This window comes from Thunnus albacares, chromosome 15 (genome assembly GCF_914725855.1).
Source record: "Thunnus albacares chromosome 15, fThuAlb1.1, whole genome shotgun sequence".
NCBI classification, from domain to species: domain Eukaryota; kingdom Metazoa; phylum Chordata; class Actinopteri; order Scombriformes; family Scombridae; genus Thunnus; species Thunnus albacares.
Genome location: NC_058120.1, coordinates 26736159 through 26751638, shown reverse-complemented (window position 1 = coordinate 26751638; position 15480 = coordinate 26736159). Strand labels below are relative to the sequence as shown.

Below are 15480 nucleotides of genomic sequence, written 5' to 3'. Positions count from 1 at the left end.
ATAAAACGAATCGGCAAAAACCAAAAACGGGCCGGCTTTGATTGGTTTTTCGTTATTTAATTCTGACACCAAAAAACGTTTTTTTTTTGTTTTGAAACAAATAACAGATTTACCGTTTTTTGGTGTTTGAATTACAAATGAATTACGAATTATCCAATGATACCTGGACCTACCTGGACAATAGACATTGGTAAGAAAATAAACGCTGTAAGTTATATATGAAATATCAGAAAAGACTGAATATCGTTTCTGAGTAAGTTACACGTCTAAACAACAGCAACCAGTAGCTGCTGAAGTGTAGGATTTAGTCACTACAGAATGAAAAGGAACGGCTCCTCAGCAGTAATGACAATTTTGCATTATTAATTTCTAATTGACATTGTGGGTGTATGTGACTGCTTTCACCAGGCTGACTGACAGAACTATTCGTAGGCGATTATTCCGCAATTTCGTGTCGTTTATCGCGTCGGTGTGTGTGCTCTGAGCTGACTCAGGTGCAGTGCATCTTTAATGTTTAAAAACTGCACACTAATCAGCCTCGTCATAGATGCTAGCGTTTCTAGCTAACACCGGCGCGCCAATTAACAGTTACTGAAGATGAACATTAGCTTTCTTACCGTTTTCATGTCCAAGTATTCCTGTCTGAAGACAAAAACACAAGAGCAGGAGCTCCACGGTTGTCAACTTCAGTATAAGGCACGACATTGCCTGTCTGTTGTTGCACGCTGTGTTATGGTTAACTGGAGCTGGTGGGTATCTGACGTCTTGTTTGCACAACAGGAAGTGAACACTGACGTTATCAGCGCGCACACGCGTTGTGGTAACCCATCCAAAACACAGGCAGAAGGATGGGGACGTGCTAAACTCCTTGGTGATTGGTTGTCACTGAAACTGATGAAAAATACGAGCCAATTACAGCAGCGGAAGGGACTTAAATAACCGGAAGCACCACGTTAATGGATTTAGTCAATTAGGACGAATTGAACTATAATTTTGAACTCTAATAACCTCTGAAAATGAAAAATATAGATAGATAGAGTTAGGTATTTGGTCGGTGATTCACTTAGTTGATAGTGGCTGTAACATGTCATATGAGAATTTCTGCCTTGGATATGATTTAATTGGCAATCGTAATACATTTAAATCTATAACTAAAGCCATCTCGACTTCTATTATATGTTTAATTAAAGGAATTTCACAAATCTATTTGAAAAATATTAGTAACATGTTACAAACTAAATATTTTAATTTCCCCATAACTCCCAAGGCAAAAGAATAGTAATAATTAATAAGAAGAATTGTCGGTGGTGGTGGAAACTTGAAAAGTGTTACTAATATTTTGTCCACCACATTGACATACATGTGGGAGGCAAAATATTAGGAACACATCAGTATAATGCACTCCAGTTCACCACCACCCACTACGACCTAAATGATAAACATAAAGTAGAATTATCACCTTTCTGACAACAAAAACTGAAAGTGTATAAACTTCATAAGGTAGATTTTATTACAGAGCTGTTGTATTGGATCGCATTAGACAGCATAGGTGTTCCTGATAAAGTGCTCAGTGTTGATTCAGTCATCATTCATTATTTAGTTTTTTTAGTCAGTCTCCTAAAAGTCTGTAGAATGCATATTTACATATTTACATAGTGTTGAGACAAAAACACACACACAGATGTAAAGTCATCAAAGAGGTAGATTAAGTTGCTGCTTTGAAGAACTGCAATGAGACTCATTTGTCTGAGAACCCGCAGAAAAGAAAACAAAAGTATAAATTACATTAAGTCTGTTCTATATTAAGCTGATATTTTTTTTACTGTCTTTCAGAAGTCTGTTTTCAAACAGTTAATAGTGACCATTTAAAAGTTTGACTGAATGGTTTCAGTTCGCTCATGAATTCAGTTTTATAGGTGACTCTTAATGCTCTTCGTTACACTGAGGTCGACCATCAAACATACATCTTAAACCTGTGAAATATCATATTTAACAATATGTGATGATTTTAGCTTCCACCGACACTGACCATTAACAAACTGATGATAAACATCTAATTGAAACCCCAAATGAAGAACATTTACTCTTAAACTATTATGAACAATGACCACTGTGTCGACTCTGTTCCTCACAGCAGTGACTGCTCAGTTCATTGATCTCCACCTACAAACATGACTACAAGTCACTTCAGCTGCAAAGACACTGAAGAAACATTGAAGCTTCAGCTTGTTCAAGCTGACTAGAGAAAGTTTGGCATTTCTGCATGATGAATTTAATGATTTAGAGTGTCAATGGAGGGCAAATAAAAAGACCAACAAGAACAATAAGAACAAGGTGTACATGGAGTGCAATTAAAAACAAGAACAAAGTGTATAGTGTCTTAGTTGTCAGCGTCGTCAGTTTTTTTTTTTTGTCTTTGTTTCCTCCCACTGTCTCCTGGTAGAAGTCTGGGTTTGTTGTGATTCTCTTATAGCCGTTGTAGCCCTCGGCCGGATATGGCCCATCATCCACTTCCAGATGTGGGCCACATCTTTGCTGTTTCTCTGGCCAACATCCATGGAAAGGAAAGGAAATTTGCTATCAGGGATGTTACACCCATAGAGTGTTAGCTCACTCCAGGGGTGACATATTTTAGAAAATCGTTTATTCTGAAAGAACAAATTGAAAACTCAATGTGAGTCTGCTGATCCTCGGTGGCTTTACTGGTTCATACGTTAACTGTCAACTGAAGAAAGCAGCGCAGACTCACAGCGTATTTACCCCCAACTGATCTCGTGCCTTTTACACTCCAAATACAAATGTATGAAATTGAATGGGGGGTGTCTGTTAACGTGCAAAATAAAGTGCATACATATAGGCCTACAAATAACACATTTAAAGTAAGTGAGCAATTTCCTATGTGCCACACATACAACCTCTTAGGCTGAGGACAAACATGAAGATGTGCTGAAACCTACAAAGACTGGACAGACCACATGAAGATTGTTTCCACCAACTGCCACTATGTTTTTAGTCTTTGACAGCCGGAAGCAGGGCCAGCTCATAGGCCATATAGGCAGTCGCTGGTCACCTTCAAAGGAAAAAATAAAATAAATAAATAAAAAAAATAGATATATAAAAATTCACCAGTGGGCGCCCCTCCTCATTTTCTGCCTTGGGATAAAATATGAACAAATACACAAAGAAAGACAGAAATATGCTTTGCACCCCTGTTCCTCACAATGTTTCATCTGCTCTGCGCCTCTACTGTGCTCACTGAGACAGAGATGATGCATCACAAAGTCTGTGACGAGATGTCAAGAGGAAGATATTCACATTTATTTCATTCTGAAAAGTTCCAAACCTTCAGGTGAGAGGAAGAAAACGGACAAAAGAGGAGGAGGACTGAAAGCCCAACACAGAGGTGTGTCACGTTATGTTAAAATTAAAAAGTCGTTTTGTGTGTAACATTAGATGTTTCATTTGTAGCAGCTAGCTAGCTAAGTAACAATAATACAAACAATCAGGCCAGTGGTGCAAATTTCTAACAAATTTGCAATTATTATTCAAGTTATGTGGACTCAGATGAAGTGAAGAAAACCTGGTCTTGAACATCTTGGGTCGACTTGACTGTAATCCTTATTTTACACTTTAACACTTCAGAGTTCACTGCAGTCGACACTAAAGAATCAAACCTAAACATGGCTCAAAGTCACTTTTAGCTTCTTTATTCAAAGATCTTGTGTCTGACTTTTGTTAAGAATTTGTCACTCATGAGTCAAAGTTTAAAACATTTCTAAAGACCTTTTACTGTAAGTTTTACACTCAGTGAGTTCACTGATTATAACTACAGTCTCTGTGATCAGCAGGTGTTTGCTGACCTCTGGTGGCAGAATGAAGATCTGCTCTCAGGACCTCAAATGTTTTTAACAAAGCAAATGATGAACTATGAATGTTTTTTTTAATGTTTCTTTTAACTGTCCTTTTTTTTAAGGTTCATTTCATTTTATTTGTCATTATACAATATAAGATTGAACAGTGGAATTCAGCTGTAGACAATGTATTTACAAATATTAAGGTATTTTAAATTAGAGTAGAATAAAACTAAATTTGACTAAAAAGATCAACATATTTAAGGAATATACAGTTAAATAAGTACATACAAATAGTGTGTATATATATATATATATATACACACACACATACATGCGTTTTTACAGTACGTATATATATTCAATTCAATTTTATTTATATGACGCCAAATCATAACAAAAATTATCTCATGACACTTTTCACTTAGAGCAGGTCTAGACTGTACTCTTTAAGTTATATAATAGAATATATAATTTATATAATTGCAATATATACATTTTTACAATACATGCAGAGTAATGGTGTATAATGTGCGTATGAAGACAAAAAATAACAGATTACAGTAAAATATAAATAATATAATCATAAATAGTTTCATCTTTTCTGCTTGGTATTTATAATTTCACTTGATTTAATCTTTAGATGCTTTTTGTGTTTTGGTGGTTATAAGACTCGTTGGCTTCCTTCCTCTGATGCACATCTATTAAGTTTCATTATTTCGGATCTTTCACCATCACGTCTTAATTGTGCAAAGAAATACACATTTTGAGGTGATAAAACTAATAATGAATTTGCCAGAACCCACAATAATCATTGATGTTCTACAATATCATTTCAGTGTCATCCCAGAAATGATTCACTGATTTTAGGGTCAATTGGAGAGTAAAGATGAGAGCAGATGTCGTTACTGATTAACTTTAAAAAATAAAATAAAATAAAAAAAAAAAGTCTCACAACAGCAACGTGAAGCTGTAAAAAAGCTTCTTTGACCTGCTGTTGTATCTCCTCAGTAAGAAACACTCACCTCCTGTAGAACAGAAAATGATGCAATATGAGCGCCATGCAGAAGCAAACACAGTGACACTGTAGGAAGCTGCTGCAGGCAAAATGTTTTAACCGTTATCCACTTTTAGCTACTTTGAACTTTTTCCAGCTATGAGCGACTCTCCCATTTCATTTGTGCAACGCATTGTGAGAAAATAGAGTCCATCCACAGCAAAAAAGGATTTAGTCTTCTGGTCTGAATGTGGACTTTTATACGTCTGGATCTGATGTTCTGGTAATCACAGCAGTCACCTACAGATCTACAAGCTGCGTTTTACAAAAGAGGTCCTGTAGAAGTGCGACACCTCTACAGGACACTGTAAATGGTGTCTGTTAATTAAAGCCCACAAACACTCGTCGTCCAGTCACTCAGGTGTTTTGGTAGATCAGACCTCTCTGTTCAGGTCTGTGACGACGTCTTCATCAATCCGTCTTCTAGCTGCAGCTCTTCAAGTGGGACAACTGGATCCTTTGTAGAGTTTGTTTGTTTTTTTTCTTCCCAGCTTTAACTGGAACACACCTGTGTGTGCTGCAGGTCTGATGGTGCTGACTGAAACTCCACAAAAAAAACACTGAACAGCTTCCTGCAGCACAGACCACAGTCGAAACAACCCTACTTGTAGTTTAAAGGAGTCTCACGACAACCAGCAATCAGATACAAAAACATCTGACATTTTAAGACTTTTTAATACCTTCCAAGGCTTTTTCTTTTCTTTTTTTTTTTTTTTTGAGGAAACTAAATTCAAAACTAAATTGTGTAGTTTTGGACCAGGACCACTTAATTTTCCTTTGATGGAAGTTGACTTTTATGACCATACAAGTACAACAGAGTTTCTCTTCTGTCTCCTTCCCTCCTTCATTTACTTTCTCCTTCATTACTTCCAAGATGTGATGAAGAGAAAAATGCCAAAATTGGATGAGTCCTTGTTCCAACATCTACAAATAATATCTGTGCATGTTTGCAGATGCAGAAGCATGTTTCAGGTTTAAATCAACATTCACACATTTCTACATCCACACCTGTGAGGACCCTCGTTGATATAATAACCCAACACACATCATAAAAGAGCGCTCTTCTGATTTAGCATTGCACCTCTTTAACAGTCAGACTATGTGCAGTTTTTAAAAAAAGGATAAACGTTGATGCAGCAGAAGCAGAGATTTCATCTTTTTTTCCACACATTTTTCTTCCTTGTCAAAACCTGGCGCCTACATTACCCACAGTGCAACTCGACTACCAATAGTTCAGTCTGAGATTCAGGTGTGTTATGCTAGTAGCGGCTAATGTAGCCCAGAGCTAGCTAGCCTTCAGCAGCTACAGAGGTCTGATAACCTCACATCTTTTTAACTCCACATCCCCCAAACTTGTAGTTTTCACCCCCAACTGACACTTTATCAGATTTCACACTTTATATACAGAACACCAGGAAACAACTATTTTCATAAGTGATCAATCACTTTGGATGTTTTTCATACAAAAATGCCAAATATTTCCAGCTTTTCAAATATGAGTGTTTGCTTTCCTTTTCCATATATGATTGTTAATGAAATATCTTTGTGTCTTGGACTGTTGGTCAGAAAAATCAGTTGAAGAATCCACTTTGGTTTATTAGTTGCAGCCCAAGTTCCCCTTTAACTCTCCAACAGAATAAATGAGAACTATTAAAGGGGACGTGCACATTTCCAGCTCTGTATTTATATTCTGGGGCTCTACTGGAATATCTTTGCATGATTTAGATAAAAAAAACTCCTTATTTATCCAATACTGGACTTTATGCAGCTCCTCAGTCCAGCCTCATGCACACAGACAGCCGTCAGCGGGACATCACCACGAGGAGGAAGTGGAGGTAACTTTGCAAACGAAGCGTTCAGAACAGATTGAAGCCCTGAATTTTGACTTGCAGGCAGCATTTCTACATACATTCACCTCAAGTTTTTGAACTTTGACCATGTTTAACATCTGACATCATAAGAGGACATAAATAACAGAAAATCACAAAAAGCAGAATATGTCCTCATTTGTGTCTCAAACTCCGATGGTCCCCACAAGGATAGGATAACAAGCGCACACACACACACACACATACCTGAACCCAGTAAATAAAGCAATTCAGCATCTGGGCTTTATCACAAAACAGGTTTAATTTAATATCTCTTTATTTTTTAAAATAATTAAACATTTGTATTTCTCCAACCCTTTTTTATCTTTTTTTTTCAGTTTTTAAATCATATTATATCTGGGCCGTTCTAAAGCACACATTAATTCTGCGAGGGAGGGGGGAGGATCGCTGTCAACATCCCAACAGGGCAAAAGCTGTCTTGCTCCGTGCCTTCCCTCTCTACAACCCCCCCTCCCTCCATCCCCCCCTCTGACCTCTGACCCCTGACTCCCTGCCTACCTGCCCCAAACCCCCTCACCCCAAACCCACCTCCCCTCCCTCCCTCCCTCCCCCCCCAACTAAAAAAAATATATCCAATGGTCAAAAGAAACTTCATCAAAATATCCAAAATGAGATAAAAACCAAGAGAAGAGGGAGGAGTGAGACAGAAAAAGAAAAAACAGACTAAAAGGGGGGAAACACTATCATAAATACCAGGAAGTCTTGTTCCATAATACCTCTTTATATACTGGATACTCCTCTCCACAGTTTCCTAAGCAAAAAACATAGGCTAAATTACTACAAGATACAAGATTATCAGTGTACTGCATTCAATAACAATGTACAGGGTTGTCTTTTTTTGTCACTGTTGTCGTTGTAATACTGTGAAAAGCCAACGCAGCGCCCCCCGGTGGGCTGGGGGAGGAGAGGGTGGGGTGGGGGGGGGTGAGGTGGAAGTAGGGCGCTCGTCTTTCACAACAGGAGGAAGATTTTTGGCGCTCCCTCTGTAGACTTTTTTTTTTTTTTTTTTTTTAAATGTTTTTATTTATTTGTCATCTTCCCCCCCCCAGTTATGGCTGGAGGAGGGTACCAGTGCCAGACTGATACCTGGTACGATGGGTAGGTTGGGAGGTAAGAGAAGTGGGGTCAAAGGTCAGAAAGAAAGAAAAGATGGAGAAAATAATCCAGTAGTGAAAAGCAAGTCCATCTTTTTTTTTTTTTTTTTTTTTTCAGAAGGAGGAGGAGGAGGAGGAGGATGACAGCGAAGAGGTGGTGAGAAAATGAATCAAGTGCGTTGTGTTCAGGAAAACTTTTTATATTCTCGTTTTAGACGTGTCATCAATAATCCGGCTCACAAATTAACGGCCCCGTGCGTGAGCAAAGATGCATCTCCAGGGGGGAAACAAAGTTACACAGGGCACAAAAAAAAAAAAAAAAGGTAAAATAAATGATAACAAACAGGATGGAGAACTTTTAAATAACCAGGATATGAGTTCGTACGAGCAACAGGAGACGACGCTGATGCTCTGCGACTCTTTCACGTGTGATCCCCGGTGATACAGCCACAGAGTCGGGGTGTCAGGGGGGAAAAAATCTGGTAAAAAAATGTCCTTAAATTACTAATTTGTGCATTCAGTATATTTATTTTGTTCTCTCTGTTTGTAATTTGTCCCCTTAGTCACTTAATTTAGCGCTTAAACTGCTCCCTTTACTTGCAGGTACTTTGACATATTGTTCTCTGAATGAGCTTTTTAAATTGTATTTCTTTACATTTTTGTGAATCTGCACAATGAAAAGCCGTGCTGCATCAGCTACACAAGTCCCCGCTTGTACTGTGATTATTGATGTGCTGACAGTTATCACCTGGATTAGTTTTGATATTGAAGGAAACCTCCAAACATTACAATTACTGGGCAACAACCCCCTCTAGTTTATACGCCTGTTTAACAAGGTTATCCAAGGTAACGGAAACCTGAGATATGTGTTCAGATTGAACTAATCACAGGTTGTTTGTCTATAAGTTGTGACCGATTCAACTGAAGAGAGATTCTCTTTTGTCCAAGTGATTCATTCGAATCATTTTTAGAGGCCTGAAAGTGTAAAAAAAAAGAGCATTTCACAAGACAGGCGCTGAGAAAAAAAAGCCCAAAAAATAAATGCAATTTTGTGTATCAGAATTAAGTTTTTTCTTATTTTGTAGGTGAAAAATCCTGACCCTCACATTAGGAACAAATGGCAACACACACTACTGGAGTTGTTCCACTTTTAGAGAGATAATATTTCAGTATTTTTGGGAGCAAAAACTTCAAATCGAAGGAATGAACTGTGTGATTTGAGGGTAGAAGTTTAAAGGGAATAAAATAAGTATACTGAGTGCACAAATTCCTACTTTGGAGACATGAATTATCAAAAATGTACCCTTCTTCACCTTACTGCTCGACTGTAGAACAGACGCACTCGAAAGCAGATGGTTTAAATGTGTGTGTGTGTGTGTGTGTGTGTGAGAGAGAAAGTCCCTGTTGTTGTTTTTATGTTTTTTTTTTGTTCCCCGTTTAAAACAGGGAGGAGGAAAACCTGTATGCAGGTGGGCCAGAGAAGAGAGAGAGAGGCGGTCCATGAGGAACCTTTGCAGGGGAAAGAAGGGAGGTGGGGGGGGGGGGGGTAATCAGTCTGGATGTCCCACATGGGGGGCAGAAATTACAGACACACCATCAGAGAGAAAGGAAGGAGGGAACAGAAAGATGGAGGCAACAAGAGGAAAAGCAAAGAGGAGAACCAGGAAAAAAATAAATTTACATACGGGACTGTACTGAAGAAGATCAGGATGAAGAGTTAAAATCAATCTATCTTCTCTTTTTTGATGTTTTTTTTTTTGTTTTTCAAGAGTTCATTTCATGTCCTACAGTCCAAAAGTTTTTTTTTGTTTAAATCCCCCTCCCACACAAGTCATTTTCTCATTTTCTATTTTTTTCTTCCTTTTTTTATTATTATTGTTTCGTTTTTCCGTTTTGCAATAATATCAGTTTAAGGGAAAAAAAAAAAAAAAAAAAAAAGAAAAAAGAATTATTTACAGTGTTGTTGAAATAATGAAAACAGACGTGATGAATCTACTGTAAAGTAAGTCGCACAAACACAGGAGAAAAAAAAAAAAACATAAGAAAAAAAACAAAAAAAAAAAAACAAAAAAACAATTAAGAAACCAGCGGGCGCTCCGTGTCCATCCAGAGACGGCCTTTATCGGGGGGATTTCTTGGAGCTCTGGGCAGACATGGCTGATGTGGAGGGGAGGGGGCGGGGGGAAGAGGGGGGGGGAGTCGGGGTCAGGATGGAGGGATGGGGGAGTCAGAGGAGGGAGAGGAGAGGATGGGGGAGGGGAGATGGGCGGGGCAGAGGGGAGCGTGGCGCTGTCTTTGTTAAGTTGGGATGATCCCGTCGCTCCTAAGGCCCCTCTTCAGCTCCAAGTCCTCCAGCTTCTTCCACAGCTCCTCCCGCTCCTTCTCCTTCTTCTTCTCACTGGAAAATAAAAACACCACACGGAGGACCAGGTTTTATCGTCTGTTTGAGACTCGGTAGCTCTGTGATCGGTTCAGTGAGTCAGACGGATCTGCCGTATCCACCAGTAGGTCAATAACAGCGTTATGTTACTGCCGTTGGGTCGGGTATTGTTTGGGTTTTATCTGATACTGGTGCTTAAATGATACAGTACTGGTTAAAATGGTGCCTGAACTGATACTTAATAAAAATAAATCAAGCACAAAACAACAGTCGACGACATTAAAGAGCAAATTTGAGCTTGAAATTGAACAAAATATGAACTCTTAACAGTTTAACAAATTCACATAATCAATAAAACTAAACTCAGCACTAATAACAGTAGAATAAATGTTGAGCTGGGATCAATAACACCCACGCTGCCGGCCGATGTGCTCCGTATCGGGTCAGAAGTTATAACTAAGAAGTGATTTGTAGTTAAAGCCTCATTTCACCTTAAATATACTGTTGAGGAATCTGATCGACAGTAACATTTACAGATTATATGATGACAAAAGAAAAACAGGACGCTGATCAGTAATCAATAACCTGAATTTGGGAATCAGGATAATAAAAGTGGGAACTGTACGTCCCTTCAACTAAACTGTTGGGCAACTCTGAATCCTGATTGGCCAATAAACATCAAACTTTATGACATAATCAGGAAGTTTCACTTTAATGTTTATATATTATTATTATTACTGCTGTGAGTTCAACAGTTATTACTTACTGTTATTATACTATCAGTCCTTTTATTACTGCTGCTGTTATAACCACAGATAATATTAATCCTGATATGAAGCAATATAATCAAGAGAAAACACATAATAATAAATAGTCAATAAATATATAAATATTAATAAGTGTGAGCTGTTATTAACACTATCGGTCATTTTATTGCTGCTGCTGTTATAACCACAGTTAACATTAATCCTGATATAAAACATGATGATAGTAACACTGTGTGTGTTAAGCATCACATTATTCATGAATCCTCAGTCAGTGATGATGATGATGATGATGATGATGATGATGATGATGATGTGAATGGTAACAGTTTCTTACCGCTGGCGGTCCGACTTGTAAGTGGCTGTGAGTTCATCGAATAAGGTACTGTTCATCTCCATGAAGGCCTTCAGTACGTTGTACACCAACGCCACGATCGCCCTGCGCACACAGAGAGAGAGAGAGACCACACAGTTCACACCTGATCACCACAGCTTCACTGAACTCACACTTTATGAAAATGATGATGAGTTCATAAATGATTTTATGTGTTTTATTAGTGATTAGTTTGTTTAGTTTTTCGGGACATTTGAGTCCAAAGTTTTTCTAACATGAAAAGAAACATCACTAACGTCACTGCTCAGGTGTATTTTCTGTATTTTCTTGTCACATTTCAACTTATTTTCACACTTCTGGATGTTATTTTTCCTCATTTATACTCCCAGCAGACTCTAGTTTATAAGTCCGTGTCTGTTACGAGCGTACACACGTCTGTTTTCAACCTCAATGTTAAAACTGGCGACAGAGTCCATATTTGTTACTGTAAAACTTTTTATTGTCCACATTAATGTGGTGTAAATGTGGATATGTAGTTTTTTGGTAAATCCAGTTCATGTTTCCCTCCGTTTTATATTTTTATTTCCTTCTTTATGTTCTTTGTGCTTTCTTTGTTTGGATGTCAGTGTCAGGATGTGAAGTTTTCTTATGTTTTGATGTTTTTATTATTGTTGATGTTTTTTTTATTTAATTGAAAAGCTTCAAATAACATTCTGTTTTTTAAAAAAAGAAAAAGAGGATCCAGTTTCTACAAAACTAATTCACTAAAGACGCCAACCTTTACGTTTCTCTTTAAATTCATCTGTTTAATTTACAAGCGTTATTTTTTAAATACCTGGATATCAAACTCTCAAGTTCATTTTCCAGATTTTTTAAAAAACTTTCCAAACTTGCCAATTTAGAAGGAAGAGTCTTTTTTTAAATATCACCAAAGCTGTGCTCATCATCTGATATCATTAAATGTTTCTATCAATATCAGGATGTAAACCTTATTCAATGATAGAAATATCAACCAGAATCCAAATACAACACAACTTTCAGTGGGAACATAAATTTGGGGCCAAAATCATCTAAAACCAAACGACACCTTCTGAAATCTGAACATTTCTTAGTAAAAATCTGTATCACACAAAGCTGGCGAGGAGTCACTCACGGGTTCCAGTGCTCTTTGGAGATCCTGTAGAGGCTGGCGAACATGATGGGCAGGATGACGCTGGAGTTCTCCTCGATCAGACTCATGATGTACTCGTTGTTCCAGTAGTACAGAGCTCGCTCCGCAACCTGGGACGGGAAGAATCCACGTTTAAAAACAGGAATTACTTTTACTTCTATAACTCAATCGTTCCACCTTAAAAACTCTTTAATATACAGTAGATTTAAAAAAAGGTCATTAAAGGTCGATCACAGTGATACCGAGTCAGTCTTTTATATTCTGACGTTGACGCTGGATCGTCACTGACCTGGAAATGTGGGCTGGAGACGCATCTGGAGATCTGTTTGAAGAGCGGCTCCTGGATCTTGACGAACTGTGTGGGTTCGATGACGTCCAGGATTTCCTCCAGCTCCCCTAGAAACATCACCTGCATCGCAGCAAGCGAGGGAAAACGTTACTACACATAAAATAAAAAACACACAAACAAACAGTTTATACATGAAGAAACTGCAGCTTCACCTCTTTTTGACTGCAGGTTTTTGGCCAGAACTTCAGTAAGCCTCTGATGACCTGATGATGAAGAGGAAGAGGAAGAGTTAGTCAAACTGAGCCGACTTCCACGTCCACAAACAAACCGTCTAACTGTCTATAGAGAGTCTGCTGCCTGAAGACATAAAACATTTCAGAAAGTAGATTTCCTTCCAAAAAAAGTCACCAAAACTATCTGATGAATCATACACAGACGATACTTTTAGTTATTGTGGTTTTTGGAGCTTTTATGATTTGTTAGTGTTGCTGTGGTCTCGTGGATCTCAGGAAGACCAGAGACCACTTTGTGGAAGCTAAAGAGGATCCCAACAAAGAAGGAAGAACAATCGTTTTTGGTTTGTTGTTTTAACTTCGACATCAGCGGTTCGAATCAAACGTTTTAACTACGTTCTTCAAAAACAGTCTCAGCTCTCATGTGGTCGCTCAGCGGCTGCGGCTGCATATTTTCTACTCTTTTATACTGAGATAAGGACTGTTTGTATAGTTTTAAGCATTTCAAAACACACAACCGTCATCAGCACTGACTGACTGACTGTTTTTTCATGAACAAATTCATCATATTTCAACTTTAACTTGTGTTGAAATGTGTCTTACAGCTGCAGAAACACACACGCAGACGTAAACAGAAACTGTACACGAAGAGATTTTATATATATACAGGACGTAACAAATGAAAAGTACTTACTGGTTCTGTTAATGTTGGGTCTTTCTCTAGGAACTGTACAATGCAATACGCCAACTGCAGGAGGTCAAAGGTCAGAAGTTAGAACTTTATCTCAAGCACAGAAACTCAGAGAATAAAACTTACAGTATAAATATATAAATAAAACTGTCAAGATGATTCAAACCTACATATTTGTCACAACAGAGCAACATTATCATTCATGTGGAGTCGTGTTTCTGTCTGTATCTGCTCTTTAGCTGCTAAACGCTCCACTATGTTCACCAGCTTGTTTGGAGCAGAGCAGGTAGTGAACAACGGCTTTTTTTTTTTTTTTTTTTAGAGCTTTTATTCTGAAAACAGCTGCCTGCTTCCGCCCCAAAACGACACTACGAGAGCGCTGAGAGTGAACCAGAGCAGTAAATTTGCAGCCGGACAGCGAAGTGACTTTGCACACATGCGTTCACAATCAAACATATATTACCTGTGCGTGGAAGAGGGACAGACTCCTGACAGTGTGGAGGGGGATCAACACTTTGACCAGAAACTGTTTATGCTCCGCTTTCAGTGGCAGAGCGAAACCATTGATTATACTGGAGACAGAGAGAGATCAAGAGTGAGAGTTAGAAAGGGGGGAAAAAATATAAATATCAACATAAATTAAACATGAAGACATGAAAGAGCTTCATTGTGACCCTCTGAAAGCGAGTGGAAGATCACTGAGCTGCGGGACAAAGAGCCGGCTGTTTGTACAGGATAAATGAAGAGATGGAAGTGATGAGCTGCAGGAACCTTCAGACACGATGCTGCTGCTTTAAACGACGGCTGCAAACATCAGTCCATCCACTGCTTTGATCAACAAATGATCGTTTTTAGTTGATTTTTAGCTGGTTGCAGCTTCACGAACGTTTCTGTGTCGTACATGATGGTAAACTGAATATCTTTAGAGACTGAACAGCTGATCGGATAAAACAAGACGTCATCATGAGCTTTAAGGAACTACAGCGGACATTTTTGTAGTATTTTCTGATATTTTACAGGAAAAAACGCTCAATGCAATGCCGCCCCACTTAAAACTACAACTACAGTCAGCTGTGGGATTGTTTACACTGTTGTTTTAAACAATAAAAACACATGAAACTCATCTTTTTTTTTTTTTTAGATTAATCAAGTAAAGATTTAGTCTAAAATGTCAAAAATACTAAATTTCATTGGACATTTGAATACTTGGGCTGTGGGAAATTATATATAATATATATGTATATATATTAATATTAATTGATAGTAAAATTAACGGTTAGTTGCAGCCCTGCTTCACTCTGAACCTCCTCTGGTCTGTGATGCTGATTGAAGGAATTATTAAAAGGTGTAAATGTGAGTCTGGCTCAACTTGACATTAAATATTCAGAGCACAGAAGCAGCTCTAAAGGGATTATGCAGATATATTTCAGACGTCTTTCATTTATTTTTATATATATATATATATATATATATATATATATATATATATATATTAAAAAAAAAAAAAGCACAGACAGTGATCAGTGTGAGATGATCATCCTCGACCTCGTCTGCATGTCAAATGACCCGACGCGACTCCTGACATGAAGCTGATAAACTGTCAGTTGGGACTTTTTTTTTTTTAAAGGATTAAACAAGACTGTTGAGAGAATTAATTTATTTCTTATCTTCAAGTCAAACTGCTTCTGAACTTCACATCTCTAACTCTGTTCAAATCCTCTTTTTAT

The 15480-nt window shown here is 38.0% G+C and overlaps 2 protein-coding genes across 10 annotated transcripts in view; both read right to left on the bottom strand.

Annotated features, from left to right (window-relative positions):
* Positions 1-1082, bottom strand: part of LOC122997986 (butyrophilin-like protein 2) — a 32182-nt gene extending 31100 nt beyond the window's left edge. Inside the window, exon 1 of one of the 3 annotated variants that reach the window (XM_044374432.1) lies at positions 618-1082. In XM_044374432.1, coding sequence (XP_044230367.1) covers positions 618-705 — 88 coding nt within the window. In that variant the 5' untranslated portion in view covers positions 706-1082. The remainder of the gene's footprint in view (positions 1-617) is intronic. The other 2 variants (XM_044374431.1, XM_044374429.1) reach the window with 2 other exon arrangements.
* Positions 1083-8010: 6928 nt separating this feature from the next.
* Positions 8011-15480, bottom strand: part of ppp2r5eb (protein phosphatase 2, regulatory subunit B', epsilon) — a 48912-nt gene continuing 41442 nt past the window's right edge. For 6 of the 7 annotated variants that reach the window (XM_044374418.1, XM_044374419.1, XM_044374421.1 and 3 more), the window contains 7 exons: positions 14217-14325; positions 13757-13810; positions 13042-13092; positions 12830-12949; positions 12523-12650; positions 11373-11474; positions 10096-10289 (listed from right to left, as the gene is read on the bottom strand). In XM_044374418.1, coding sequence (XP_044230353.1) covers positions 10190-10289; positions 11373-11474; positions 12523-12650; positions 12830-12949; positions 13042-13092; positions 13757-13810; positions 14217-14325 — 664 coding nt within the window. In that variant the 3' untranslated portion in view covers positions 10096-10189. Of the gene's footprint in view, positions 8686-10095; positions 10290-11372; positions 11475-12522; positions 12651-12829; positions 12950-13041; positions 13093-13756; positions 13811-14216; positions 14326-15480 lie in introns of those variants that run through there. The other variant, XM_044374423.1, reaches the window with a different exon arrangement.